Source organism: Megascapheus bottae, chromosome 19 (assembly GCF_031878675.1).
Source record: "Megascapheus bottae isolate mThoBot1 chromosome 19, mThoBot2.hap1, whole genome shotgun sequence".
Taxonomy (NCBI): domain Eukaryota; kingdom Metazoa; phylum Chordata; class Mammalia; order Rodentia; family Geomyidae; genus Megascapheus; species Megascapheus bottae.
This window is the reverse complement of record NC_143527.1, coordinates 20,885,173-20,899,268: the sequence shown is the minus strand read 5'-3', so window position 1 is coordinate 20,899,268 and position 14,096 is coordinate 20,885,173. Positions and strand designations below refer to the sequence as shown.

Here is a 14,096-nt window from a genome sequence, read left to right as displayed (position 1 = left end):
AAGCCTTGTAGACACCTGAAGTTAACAGACAGGTTAGGTTTCTTTGCTTTTGAAAGTTTATGTTATTTTTCTACTGTGAGGGGCTCATGTGGATACAGGGGCAGGAATATTATCCTGCAGATAATATCCAGGATAGGCAGAGAATTTGGCAGGAGCTGCTTAGGTAGGTGGAACCATGCTTAGGGAAGTTGGAGCCGTAGAATTTTGAATAGCTGTTGGATTAAATTCATTTTCATTCTGAAAGAACTTCTTGAAACCTTGCAAGTACTGGATCCAGCTCTGGTCCTGAAGTGAATGTACACATTATTCCATCACAGTTGGTCTCAGCTTGAGAATGAATTGTAGTTGAGTTACACAAATAAGATTTTTGTCCTCTGAACAGCTAGAAGACAATACAAGACTAGTATTTAGTGGGAGGTTCTATGGATGAGCACAGTGTAAGTCAGACCACCATTTGTAAAAGTGTTACCATCTAAGACCTGGAAATATGGCAAAACTTGAGTTCTGTTTAGCTGATTTGTTCATTCCTTTCTTCATGTAATGAACATTGGAAGGTTCTAGCAATATACTAGACATTGCATATCCACACATAAGAACCAATTCTTTAAAAAGAAACAAAAAAGGCCAATGTAAAAAATCCTGTGCAAGTAATGATGCTTGTAGGTATAGATGTGACTTGATTGGGCAGAGCCATTTGGTGGCTGTTAAGGCCTGAGACTGGACTTGATGGTGAGACTAATATGGAAAATCTAAACCAGAAATGATGCAATCTGAGAGATTGGGAGTACTTGAACTATTATGGTAGTTAATTCCCATTACCCTCAGAATAAATCAGAATACAATCAGAATAAAATTATAGTATCAGCTTCCATTTTCTTATGACACCCCCTTCATCTAATAGGTTCTTTTAATTGTGGCAAGTGCTGTGAAAGTTTGTTAATTATTGTTATTAATATTACTACTACTTCTACTAGTAAATAGTAGTATTAGGGGTTCAACTCAGGGCCTTGCACCTCTTGGGGAAGTGCTCTATCACTTGAGGTGTTCCCCACCTCAGTCCATTAGCTTCGGTTATTGTTTAGAGAGGCTCTCATACTTTTTGCCTAAAACTGGCCTTGAATCCTCCCAAGTAGTCAGGATTATAGACACTCACTACCATACCAAACTGAGATAGTGCTTGTTTGCTGGTAAATCATCCCTTAAATGTCTTCTCATTGTATGTAAGATGCTATCCTGACTTACTAGCGTTGATGATCCACAATCTTTTATTTGCTTTTTATTTGCACCATGCTTCTCAACAGTACCATACTCCTTAGCCACACATCAGCTGACTCTTTTCCAAGCAAAATTCTGTATGCTTCCGGAAAATTCCTTGCCTTGCACTCTTCCTACTGCTACCACATCTTCCTTCTTTCTACTCTACCTAAGAAAAGCCCAAGATCCAAGCCAGATTGTATGTTCTTCTTGCAGCCTTCCTATGACCTATGCTTTCTGAAATGAAAAGGATATTGTATTTTCTTTTTCTTCTGTCCTTTGGTACAGTACACATAAACTTCTGCTGTTTATTGTTGTTTTTTAAATCCCTCTTCGATGGTGTGGCTTCCTTAAAGAAAGATGATGTTTTCATTATTTGTTAGGATCTTGACCTGAGAAGAAAAGATTGTAGAAAGTGAATTTTTATTTTGGTGGATCTCATACAACTGAAGTTTTAAATTTTGAACCTTCGTCTTCTATTTTTAAGCAGTTACTAATTTATATAGTCAGATAGACAAAATTGAAATCAACCATTTTTAACTGGATGATTTTTAAATATTTATACTTCTATCTGTTAATTTACAGTATAGATTTCTCTCATCACAGCATATGCATTGGTCCACTGAGGTTTGAGGATTCAAATGGATTCACTTAAGAAGTCTGTGCCCCATTTTTAGACCAGACCTTGGATAGCTTTATAAGTAGTGATTAAGGAATAAAAAGGTAATGTTGATGATTGCTGCTGAAAGGAATATACTTTGACCATCACTCCCATTAGAAAACATAGTTTGCAATATGCAGGAATCTGGGCTCCATCTTTCAATGGACTTGACCCTCTTTTCCTGACAAGCAGAGGGGCATGTCTTAAGACATCATCATATCTCCAATAATTACTATGGTATCTGCCACTAAAAAATGGGCCCCAATGAAATATGAATTGAATATGAGTTTTAAACATGCAGAAGTTGGACAAGTACTCAAATGGAACAGATGAGATAGAGATCTACTAAGCCAAAGGGACATCCTACATCATTTTTGCTAATTGCTAAGAATTTTATCCTTATTGTATCATGAGTCACAGGTAGCTACTAAGCTGCAGAAAACATTCACACTCTCACTAGGTAGCTTCATTCTTGGTTGAATGTCATTCATTGGATTTTCCCAAAGTGGAAGTACTAGTAAATTTGCCATTTTTCAGAGCTGAGCACTTTCTAGGAGCCAGTTATGCTCCTGGCCTTTCTGGGCAGCACAGTCCCTGGGGGGAGCCGTGGCTACCTTCCTGTATGACTTCCTTTCAGACCATCAATTGAACAAATGCTGTTCCTGAGAGAGAAGGTACATGCTCAGACTTGAGGGTTCTAGATCTGGGCAATTCTGAAGGTGTCTTTTGTAGCCACTGATAGGTACTTTTTTCATATATTTTTATTGTAATTAATAGAAGGGTTATATGATATTTGCCAGATAGAAGGTGCATTACTTCACATATATTGATACCCTTTCACATGTCTTGGTCCCCATTTCCCCCCCCACCCCGACCCCTCATCTTGTTTTCCCCCCTTCCCTATCCAATTTCAAATAACCAAATACAAATATATCCAGTATGTCAGATAACAAAGTGAGATACTGTAACAATATGAGATAACCAAGGGACAGCAAAAGAGATGAGAGATAACATAGTACATTAAAGACAACAGTCACTCATTATATGGCTTTTGGTTCTATATCCTAGAGGTCCTTTCATTTAGCATCATACTATATGGCCTTATGTATAGAGCAAAACGTAGGTACATAAGGCCATATAGTATGATAGGTACTTTTTTATAGACATATTTCCTAGCTGCCTTTTTAAAAAAAAATTGATGTGCTCAAAAATAGAAACTGAAGTTGCATGGTAATGTCTTCTGCTGAAACCTGCAAGAGCGCTTGGAGACTAATCAGGCTTGGAAGTGATCTGAGCCTGAGCCTGGGAGGGTGATGTATGGAGATTTGGTATAGCCTCAAAAGCTCTTGGGTTTTGCTTAAGCATCAGTAGTTGGGATTTCTTTTGATCTTTGAAAATTAGAAATTAGGGACAAGGAACATGACATGGCACATAGCTACCTATGTGTCATTTTTCTTCTCCCATCTTGGCAGTTGGGGAATGAGGGAGAAGATGATCCTGGGATTCTTAACACTTCCAAGAGACCATGAAATTCTGCTTCGCTGTTTCTTTTTGCTGTTATGTAGACACAATGTGGTTTCATGTAACGAACATGAAAGGGAATTAAAATAGTGTACAACGGCTATTTTTATCTAAGTAATTGAAAATGGTTAAATATCATTGTGTGTGAATGGGAGTTTTTAAAATGCATTATTAGTATAGGGAATCTCCTTTTGCTTCTTTCCTTTTCTAAAGCCAATGTGAATTGTTTAGATCAAGTTCTGTGTTCTCATACTTTATTTCAGAAGTTAAAAAAAACATACTGGTAGAACAGGATGAGGAATGAAGTAATGGATAGGAAGAGAGAGAAGACAGAGAAGAGAGAGGGAGAGACAGAGACAAAGATACTAAGAGACAGAGACAGATGATACTAAAGAGTGAAAACTTAGTTCTCTCTGATGAAAAGTTCTAGTTTTATTCTCCATGCTCTTACAAGATTTTAGTTCAAACCACTCTTCACTGGTGACTGTCTACTACAAACTTTTAACATATACTTTATTACATGAATATTCAAGCAGAATATTTTATTTTTTATTGTCAGGGAAATAAATGTATAGAGGGGTTACAGTTATATTTGCCAGATAGTAGGTGCATTACATCTCACACATTGATACCCCTTCTCATGTTTTTGTTCCCCTTTCCCTTCCTCCACCCCCTCCCACTCTTCTTGTTTCCCCCCTTCCCTTTCATACAGAGTATTTTAGACTTTGGTGTGTTGTCCAAATTTGAAATATTCCAGTGGGCAATCAGCAGTCAGTCTTCTCCTTTCATAGCAGGTGGAAAGCTAATTTTGGTTTTACAGAAATGTTCCCACCAATATTTGGTGTCAGAAAGCTGACTAGCTTCTCACCTCTTTTATTCCACCTAACCTGTTCTTCAAATAAAGCTAAAGCAGAACTACTGAATCTCTTTCTGAAACTCAGCAATTTAGTTGTGGGGAAGTTGTTGTTTTTAGCTGCTTCTGAATTAATAATCTAAGTTATTTCCTGTTGAGATCTTTTGGTTTTCCTCTCTGGAGCCTCTCATCTAAGTTGTGTATTTGTGTGAAGACATAGAGACAAGATTTTACATCACTGAGATAGTGCACCAAGAAAGGAGAGTGAAAGGTTGAGTAAATGTCTTTCCTCTGAAGGGGAGGAGCCTGGCAAAGGGGGCGGGGGAGGGAGGTTGTGTTCCTTTGACTTCGCAAACTGTTCTTTACTTCACCTGGGAGGGGGATGTGGTGCACAGAGCCACCCAGATGCAGTTCCCACAGACCTGCCCATCAACACTTCAGACTTCCCTTTCGTCATGGTTGGTTTTGCTGGTGACTCAGCTAGATGTGGCTTTGGTGTAAGAAACCTCTAGCTTGTTTCTGGCTTATCTTTTACTTGGGCCTACAGCCATAAAAAAATGAAAAAGAACCCATTATGAAAGATGTACATGTCCCCCCCCCCAACCAAGTATAATGCAGTGGTGATGTACAGCTTCTGATTGAATTTTTTTCCGTCTTTTTTCTTTTTCTTCTTCTTCTTTGGATGCTCTAGATACATGGGAAGGGATGCCTAGAACATAGACTGAATATCTTTTTAGGATCATGTTCCCTCCTGTCATGGCTAATCATCTCTCTGCTTCTCAGTTGCAGATCTGATCTCTTCTGAACACCTCGCTGTGTCTCCATACATGGAACTCTGAGCCCAGCCACTGGACTCCTTCGTTCTTGGAATTTTGGGTGTCTTCGCCTTCTGATCTTACCTGTTTCCTTTTTCCTCTTCTTCCTGAGAACTCCTGAAGACACTGGGGATTGTCATGGAGTCCAGAGAAATGCTAAGCAGCTCCCGGCAAAGAGGGGGTAGCGAGTCTGAATTCCTACCGGTCTCCTCAGCCAAGTCCTCATCTGTTTCTGGCTGTGCAGGAGAATCCTTGCTCTCTGCTCCAGGATCTGGGAAGGGCCTCTCAGTGGGTGGAGAGCGCATGGAACCGGAGGAGGAGGATGAACTGGGCTCAGGGCGAGACGTGGACTCCAACTCTAATGCAGACAGTGAGAAATGGGTGACAGGAGATGGCTTGGAAGAACAGGAGTTTTCCATCAAGGAGGCAAACTTCACAGAGGGGAGTCTGAAGCTGAAGATTCAGACCACAAAGCGGGCTAAGAAACCCCCAAAGAATCTGGAAAACTATATATGCCCACCTGAGATCAAGATCACCATCAAGCAGTCAGGGGACCAGAAGGTGTCCCGTGCTGGGAAAAATAGCAAAGCTACAAAGGAGGAAGAGAGAAGCCACTCCAAAAAGAAGGTAGGAAGCCCTCTTACAGATGTGTGTTTTTTTCTTTGTTGTATCCATGACTATTAAAAGTTTATTTAAGCATTTGCCTATTTACTTTAGTTTTGCCATTCTCTATGAATTATTTAGGGTCTCCAAAAGAAAAAATGCTTTTTGATATAATCTTGGTATAATGTCCTGTTTATTATATTTTTGACTTACCTGGAGATGAAGAGGCTACTGTCACTGTAATTCTGGAGTGCTCCTGTTTACTGTATAGCATCCAGTTGGCTGGCTCACCTGAGCCCTGACAAAAGTTTGTTTTTCTTTTTTTATTTCCTTTACTTTAACATTCACAACTTCTCAAATTTAAGAGTTGGTCAATCAGAGCAGTAAGGACTGTTCCTTTGGGTTAGTTATTGATATCAAGATAAATAGCTAACCTGACTAAGCTGTTTTAATAGTAACCCAGGTTCTTGCAGGGCCCAGTGACCATCCTGAAAAACCAGTGAGAAACATTAGAAGACCATTCTAAGCAAAACTGGAGAAGGGGCAGGCAATTGGCTTGAAACATCACAGATATTCACAGCTACATGTTGTGTGATTCTGTTGGGTTGTCATTTTCTTCACAAAAGTAACACATTTGTGTTCAGAGCCACTAGAGGTGGTTAATGGTGTCACTTGATTGGGACTCAGTGTTTCATTGGATTTATTTTGGGGTCTTATAATAACTTCCTCCTGGGAAGAAGTGTAGTATCCAGTTATGATAGTAGAAGACTACTTTTGGGTGAAATGATGCCCTTTTGTTGACAGAGACTTGAGGTTGTCTCTCTCATTTTTGTGTTCTTTTACCATGATGGATAAATTTAAAATGGTAGAGATATAGAGACCTTATGACCCAGTGATAATGAGGGAAAGCAATATTTTTTGCTACCAATGGATTGGGGGCAGCCATTTTTTCCCTTCTCTTCCTTTTCTTATTTTCTTTGCTCCTCCTACACTTCTTCTTTCTCCTCTCACAGCCCCTTCTTTTAGATGGCACTGGGTTTTGCCTAAGGACCTTGCATTTGTGAGGCAAGTGTGCTGTCACCTAAGCCGTGCTTTTAGTCTTGTGGTATAGTAATTTTAAATAAAACCATTAGAGTCATATTAATTTTTTGATATAGGACTGTGTATTTCCACAGCCTTTTGCTAATTTGATATATTTAACATCCAAATAAAAGAGCTAGAAGCATCCCTTTAGGATGACTAACTCCTCACAGCTGGCTCAATAAGCTTGTCCTGGTTTTAAAACTGAAACTCCTGCACCCAGAAATTATCTCAGTTTTGGGAAAACAAGGACAGTTGGAAACACAACTTTAGCATTTTGGAATACAAAGAAATATTTAGAAATTGGCTTGCTTTTCCAGAACATAAGAGATCATGTTTTCTCTCTACATTTTTTGTGTGATTTCTGGATTTCCTTTCATGCAACCAAAGGGAGGATGGACACTTGACACTTGTAGAAAATTCTGTAATTCTTTTAAGAAAATGCCACAGGTCCTACTTAGAATGTGAAGCATTGCTTTGGAGTTGGGTTTCTTCAGCTTTGAGAATGAATATTTCTATCTCTGGTTCTGAGCGGTACAGTACTTTGTGTGTTGTTAGGTTTCTGTAGTGTGGGCAGTCCTAAAACCTTTGTACTTACAGTAACTGTTTTCCCTCCATTTCTATCACTGTCAGGATTTGACGAACAACACCTGGTTTGGGGTATGCCAATACAAACTCAGACTTTTGAAAACAATGTTCTTAATCAGGTGCTACTATACCTAAAGTCACAAGTTCTTCCCAATGCAGCCTTCTACTCACTGGAATGTCACGGAGTAATCCTTTGGAATTTGTGACAAAAGGATGAACTTTAAAACTGTAATTTTCAGTGATAACGTGTCTAACTTTGTCAAGCTCACCCACAAAACTAGGTGTCCTTTGAAGGCTTCCTTGGAAAGGGAGATGAAATCACGCATCTGAATATGTGACTTGTTAAATACACGTTTCTATGCAATTGGAAAGAGAAAGGAGAAAGAAGGAGAAAAGTCAGATTTCAATATATAGTATCTTTTTGATGATTTAGAGATGGAGATATACTTAAAAAAATCCTCATGCTTGCCAGGAACTTATTCATCCTCTATATATCACTGCCTTTACTACATTTTTGTATATCATGCAGAAATGAATGACTAAAGTTACCAACATGGACTTGGTAATTCCTTGACAGATGATTAAAAAAAAAATTCTTGGCTCTGTATGGGATTAGAATGTTAAACTTAATTTCTTTGCCAGGGGCAGTGGCTCACGCCTGTAATCCTAGCTACTCAGGAGCCTAAGATTTGAGGATCTCCATTGAAAGCATACCTTCGCACTAAAGACCTTGAGACTCTTACCTCCAATTAATTACTAGAAAACAGAAAGTAGGGCTGTGGTTCAAGGGGCAGGGTTGTAGCCTAGAGCTGAAGAGCTCGGGGACAGAACCCTAGGCCCAGAGTTCAAGCCACATGACCAACAAAAACCAAAAAAACAAAACCAACTTACTTTCTTTTAAGTTTGTGTTGTTTTGCAATTTGAAAGTAAGCACAAACAGAAGCTGAGATTGGGATGTGGATGCTTTCCCTACTGTTTGTTTTGGGAAACTATGTCAACAAGTTGACTTGCCTTTCAACTGAGAAGTACATGATCCATAGTCTAGAGGAAGGATAGGGGTGATATTTTGTAAGTATTGGACTAGCATCTAGTCCTCAAATATAGTCTCCTGCCCATTGGAGGGTCATATCATTGTGACATTAAAATCCTATCTTCTAGCTCTGTCTCTGTCTCTGTCTCTGTCTCTGTCTCTCTCTCTCTCTCTCTCTCTCACACACACACACACACAGAAAGAGAGAGAGAGAGAGAGAGAGAGAGAGAGAGAGAGAGAGAGAGAGAGAGAGAGAGAGAGAGAGAGAGAGGGGGGGGGGGAGGGAGGGAGGGAGGGAGGGGGGGAGGGAGGGAGGGAGGGAGGGAGGGAGGGAGGGAGAGAGAGAGAGAGAGAGAGAGAGAGAGAGAGAGAGAGAGAGAGAGAGAGAGAGAGAGAGAGAGGGAGAGAGAGAGAGAGAGAGAGGGGTCTCCTTTTGAAAAGGAGGTCTCAGGAAGAGACCCCTGAGAATCCAGTCAGATGCCAGGAGCTCTAGAGGAGTTGTTGGTGGAGGCTTTTGCTTGGAAACCATCTGGTCGTATGTGCTAACTTTCAACAGGGGTTGGCCAACCACAGCCACCAAGTCAGATTCCACCTCCTTCCTGTTTTTGTATAGTTCACATGCAAACAAAATGATTGTTGTACTTTAAAAAGATTAAAAAAAGAAAATATTTGGAAATAGGTTAAGCCCATATGAAATTCAACTTTCAGTTTCCATAGATGAAATTTTGTTGGAACAGAGCAAAATCCATTTGTTTGCACTTTGCCTGTGACTACTTCTATTTCTACAGTGACAGAGTTGAAAAGGGTGACTGAGATACAGTGACCTGCAGAGCTTAAGCTGTTTGCTATCTGGTCTTATAAAAAATGTCATCAACTCTTGACTTAGGGAAAGACATGAAGTTTCAGAATAACAAGTTTTGTTTCATTTTGGTTTGCTTTTAATTATTCAATCTCCAAGTTTAATTAGAGGCTTAAGGAAATTGGGTATTGCATTATGTGTGCATATTTTTCTAAGTCAACCAATTAATTTTGTCCAAGTGATTGTTTACCAGCCTCTGGCAAAAGACTCATATGGGATTCCATTTAAGTTTCTTTTTCTTTCTTTCCTTTTTCTTCTTCTTCTTCTTTTTTTTTTTTTAAAGAAAGCTCTATAGGAAAATAGTGGTATGACCTACATATCACAAGTTAGTTTTTTTTGTTGTTGTTAGGTTGACATTAGTTACAGGTGTTCTTATCTTTACCATGAGGGGGTGTATATCTGACATCCTCTAACTTTTCCAAATTTTGAACCTAGGACCAACTGTCTAAATTGGAGAGGCATTTGAGATGATCAGGGAACATGAAAGGACATGAGCAGTAAAGATTCATGGAACTGTCACCTCCCTCCCTGTCTCAAGGGTACATGGGTATTTCTAACCAGGGTATCAGTCTCCCTTTTTCAGTAGGAAATTTGGATGGGGATGGGGATGTTTCTTGGGGGAGGATTTATTATCAGTAAGTTACATGATGAGATCAGCATTCACTAGGAAGCAAAGGCTGTGGGAAAGCTCAGGATGTATTGAGCTTCTTTGTCAAAACTCCTACACTGTTTCATTTTAGTATTATTCAGATGAGAGAGATAATTCCCTTCTTGGAAAGTCAATAAAAAAAAACAGAGAATTTGAAAATGAATCTCTAGAAGGATGTTCATAGACAAAAAATATACAGGGTTCAAAGATGATATTCTATGAATTTTTGATCATCACTACATTGTACTCCTATTACATTTTTTACTTTTTTTTTCTTTGTGAGTTTGGGATTATCTGGTAGTTGTAACATCAAACTAGTCTTTTATCTCTTGTGTTTGGGAATTCTCCCTGGAGAGACTGATGTGGTACTTTCTATACTTTTGAGGTCCAAGCTGACAGAGTGACTAGGGAAAAAAGTCACCAGAGAGTGATTTTCCAGGTGTGGACAGCATATTCCAATGTTGATGCTAAATTCCAAGATGAACTCTCTCCTCTCTGCACTCTGGCCAGAGAGGAGTCTGCACTGGAACCTGAGTTCTTTTACCTGCTGGCTCTGAATAGCCTTGGGCAAGTAAATCATTCAACCTTTGAAGACCTGTCCTGATGGCATGAAAATGGAGTACCTCAGCAGCACCCCCTGAATGATGTCACTGAAAGGCTGGGAAGTGCCTTTGGGCTGCTTAGAACACTTCCTCATTCAGTAGGCCACACTTGGCTTCCTGGGTGCCTCTCTGTGGGAGGCACTGTGACCTGTTCAGATGCTGGGTCTATGCTGCAGATATAGATGAGGCAGTGCCAGTGTCTTGTTGCTGTGTCTTCACCAGGGTATGCTGGAATGGTTCATCATTGATGCTTGCTTCTGGTAGAGGAAGGAAATTTGCTGTGGGGATTTGTTCAGAGATATTTCAAATGTCTTCTTTTTTTTTTTTGTTCCCTCTGTGATCATTTATCTTCCAAATCAGCTGAGCACAAAAGGTAACTCAAAATGAAAGTTCTAATGTGGTATCAAAGGAACCACCAAGCAGGGCTTTGCTGGCAGAGGCCATGCTACTGCCCTTTGCAGAATGGCCCCATTCCCTTCGCCCTTCTTAGCCACTGAAATTTCACACTTTCAGAATATCCTGTCATGGCTGTACTTCTAGTTAACCTTCAGTTACATCTCTTTTTTTTTTTTTTTTAATTTAAATAGAAGGCAAGGAAAACTAACCTTTCTTGCCTTCTCCTTTCCTCTCTGTTACTTCTAATTAAAACAACTTGAAAGCATCTGACCACTGAAGTTTAACATACAGAACATCCATGCCATCTGGCACATGCTTCACTTCATCACTGCATAGGCGGGACCTAAGGTAGGAAGCCATTGGGTCCTACAGGGCAGCCAGAGTGGGGAGCATAAGGCATTACTCCAGATTCCCAGTCAGATGCTTCTTTGGTTCAGACTCCTATCTGATTAAAATAAATATAAAATAAAGGCTGAGAGTTTAGCTTAGTGGTAGAGGGCTTGCCTAGCATGCACAAAGACTGGGGTTCGATTCCTTGGTACCACATACATAGGAAATACCAGAAGTGGTGCTGTGGCTCAAGTGGTAGAGCTCTAGCCTTGGGAAAATTCAAGGACAGTGCTCAGGCCCTGAGTTTAGGTCTGGAAAATCCACCACAACAAAATGCAACAGCAGAGGACACTGAAATTATGTGTCTTCAGAGGGTTCATTTACCCACAGAGAACAGAAAATTTGTGTTATAGTTTGCATAGGACCAACAGCTGGAGGATGAGGTTACAAGTATGGCTAAGGAGTGACATCAAGAGTAGCAGTAAGAAAAAAAAAAAAAGAGTAGCAGTTAGGCTCCGGGGCACTTTTCCTAAGAAGGAATCACAGGGAAGGCTGCCAGAGGAGAGGGCAGAAGTTAGAGAGCCAGGTTCCCAGGATGTGTACCCACCGAGAGGCCCAGCATACTGACATCCATGCATACCAGGCTTTCAGTCATCAGAGTGAAGTGGACAAGTGTTGGCTGGAGAAGCAAGCAGCCACTGGGTGAAGGTATGGTTGTGTTTAGTTCAGAGTGTCAGAACGGAGAACGGGAAAGGTTTGCATGGTAAGAGATGTGTGGTGCATCTTTTCTAGGGCTCTTTCTTGCTCACTCAATATCCCTTGTCCTAGGAAGATCATTTCTTTCTCAGGTTTCAGGCTGTCAGCCCGTTCCTTCCAGAGTTAACTTCCCTCACCTCCTGTGGGCCTCTGACCTCACCTGGGAAACAGTGGAGGCCTTTCTTCACTCTGAAAAATCCAAGCAGTTCCCACCTTGTGAGGCCATTTGATAATCATCATTAGTATCAATTGCAGCTTGTGCTTCCGTGTGCTTTCTCTGACCTTGTTTATTGAGTATTTTTCCCAGATGGTCTTTGCCTCCCAGTTTCTGACCAGTTTCACAGTGAAAGTTAAGTGGGAGTAGGTAGAACATTCTAGAAAGGGGGTAGCTCAAGGTGAGCAATTGTGTCGTGCCAATATGAAGTAATTATTTACAAATATGAATTCTCTCAGGAGTGTAGCAACCTTGTATGCCAGGCCACTTAGTTCCTTTGTTTAGTGTTGCAAATGAAATTGGACTAAGGAATTGCAGTATTTTCCACAACTGGATGTGGTCATTGGGGATGCAACTTAAAGCAGTTGTTCCTCATGGTGGGTCAGGGAGCTACTGGAATACTTGGGGGCCTTTCCTTGATTCCACTCTCCCTCTCTTTTTTTTGTGGGGAGAGGAAGTAGAAAATAATTTATTTGGGTCTGTGGTACTTTCTTGCTGAGGTCTTGACTTCAACCATGATTTCTCCATCTTCACCTTGCCTGAGCCATATCACCTGAACCATCTTGCCTGGCCTACTCTTAGCGTTTTAAAAAAATGAATTGTTGAGTTTACAGCTAATTATTGAGGGATGAGGTTGGGAAGTTGAAGGTGAAAGCCCTCAGGTCTCTGGTTTCCAGCAGCATGACTGGCTTGTGGGTCCTTACTGAAGGCGTAAAGTTCAGTCATTATATTCTCCTCATTGTTCCTGCCACCCATATCTAGTCTGTGGGTAAATCTCAGCATTGCAACATCATCGCCAAACCCACAACTTCTTTCTTGTCTGCCCACAGCTATCTTCCTGCTGGAAAGCGTGCTGGATAAGATGATGTGTGGGCAGTGTGACCCAGGGGTGTGTGGAGAAAAATGGCTCACTATGACTTAATCTACAGTTACTTATAGAATATTCTGAATTGTCTTGTTCTGGAGTAACAAAAAAAAAATAGAGTTTACAAAAGGAGAACTATCCCAAACTAGAGGTTCTGAGTTCGAGTCTCCATTCTGCCTTTCACAACTAGATCTGTGTTTTCTCTTATTTAAAAGAGCTACTAATCATGGCTCTCTCCTTCCCATATATAATTCTAAAGATTGTCTTGAGTGAATGATCTATGAAGTGGTTGTGAAATATTAATGCGGCCATGGAACCAGAGGTGCTCCTCTTTGGAATCATGCTATTGTATTTTTTAAAATAAAAGTGTAGTCTTTAATTAAACTTTTCCTTTGCCTTTTCTAATATCTTCTCGGTGCCAGCTCTCTCCTCTGCCATTCATAAAGCACCTTATATGGTTCTGACTGACAACAGCTGCAGGTTGGAGATGGTCAGCCACTATGCCCAGATATCCGCCACATGGTGTCATTGACCTTTGTGAAATTCTGGGGTGAGAGGTCAGTCCTCCTCCCCATCTTTGTCACTTCTCAGTCATCTGTATCATGGTGGCAGTTGTGTTTGCCCAGCATCCTTCCTTCGCCCCCACCTCTCCCCTACCCTCCTGGAGCCCAGCAAGAAACCATCTGCTGAGTTGGCTTTCAGAATTTTTTTTTCTAATACCAATTTCCCTTTGTTCCAAGGCAACCTCCAATCAGGGCTGGTGTCTGCTGGGTTTGGCTAAAGGCTGGTATTGTGTTTCGTGCTCCCTGGAGGAAAGGTTGTCCACTTGCCTTTCTTTTTGATTCGATTCTCTGCCACTCGGCAGGACAGTCAGAGGTCATAGCTGCTGCTGTCAGCTGTAAAAGGGGACCCCCTTGTTTAAGAACCTACACATTAATCCCTTGGCAGGGGAGAAAAAACAAAAGAACACAAAAACTAAACATAGAAATTTTAAAAAAAATAAGGAAAGAAAGAAACTAG

At 40.6% G+C, this 14,096-nt stretch overlaps 1 protein-coding gene across 1 annotated transcript in view; it reads left to right on the top strand.

Moving 5' to 3' along the window:
• Setbp1 (SET binding protein 1) overlaps window positions 1-14,096 on the top strand; it is a 324,431-nt gene that overhangs the window by 16,711 nt on the left and 293,624 nt on the right. The window contains exon 2 of the mRNA XM_090353180.1: window positions 5,073-5,731. Coding sequence (XP_090209306.1) covers window positions 5,243-5,731 — 489 coding nt within the window. The 5' untranslated portion in view covers window positions 5,073-5,242. The remainder of the gene's footprint in view (window positions 1-5,072; window positions 5,732-14,096) is intronic.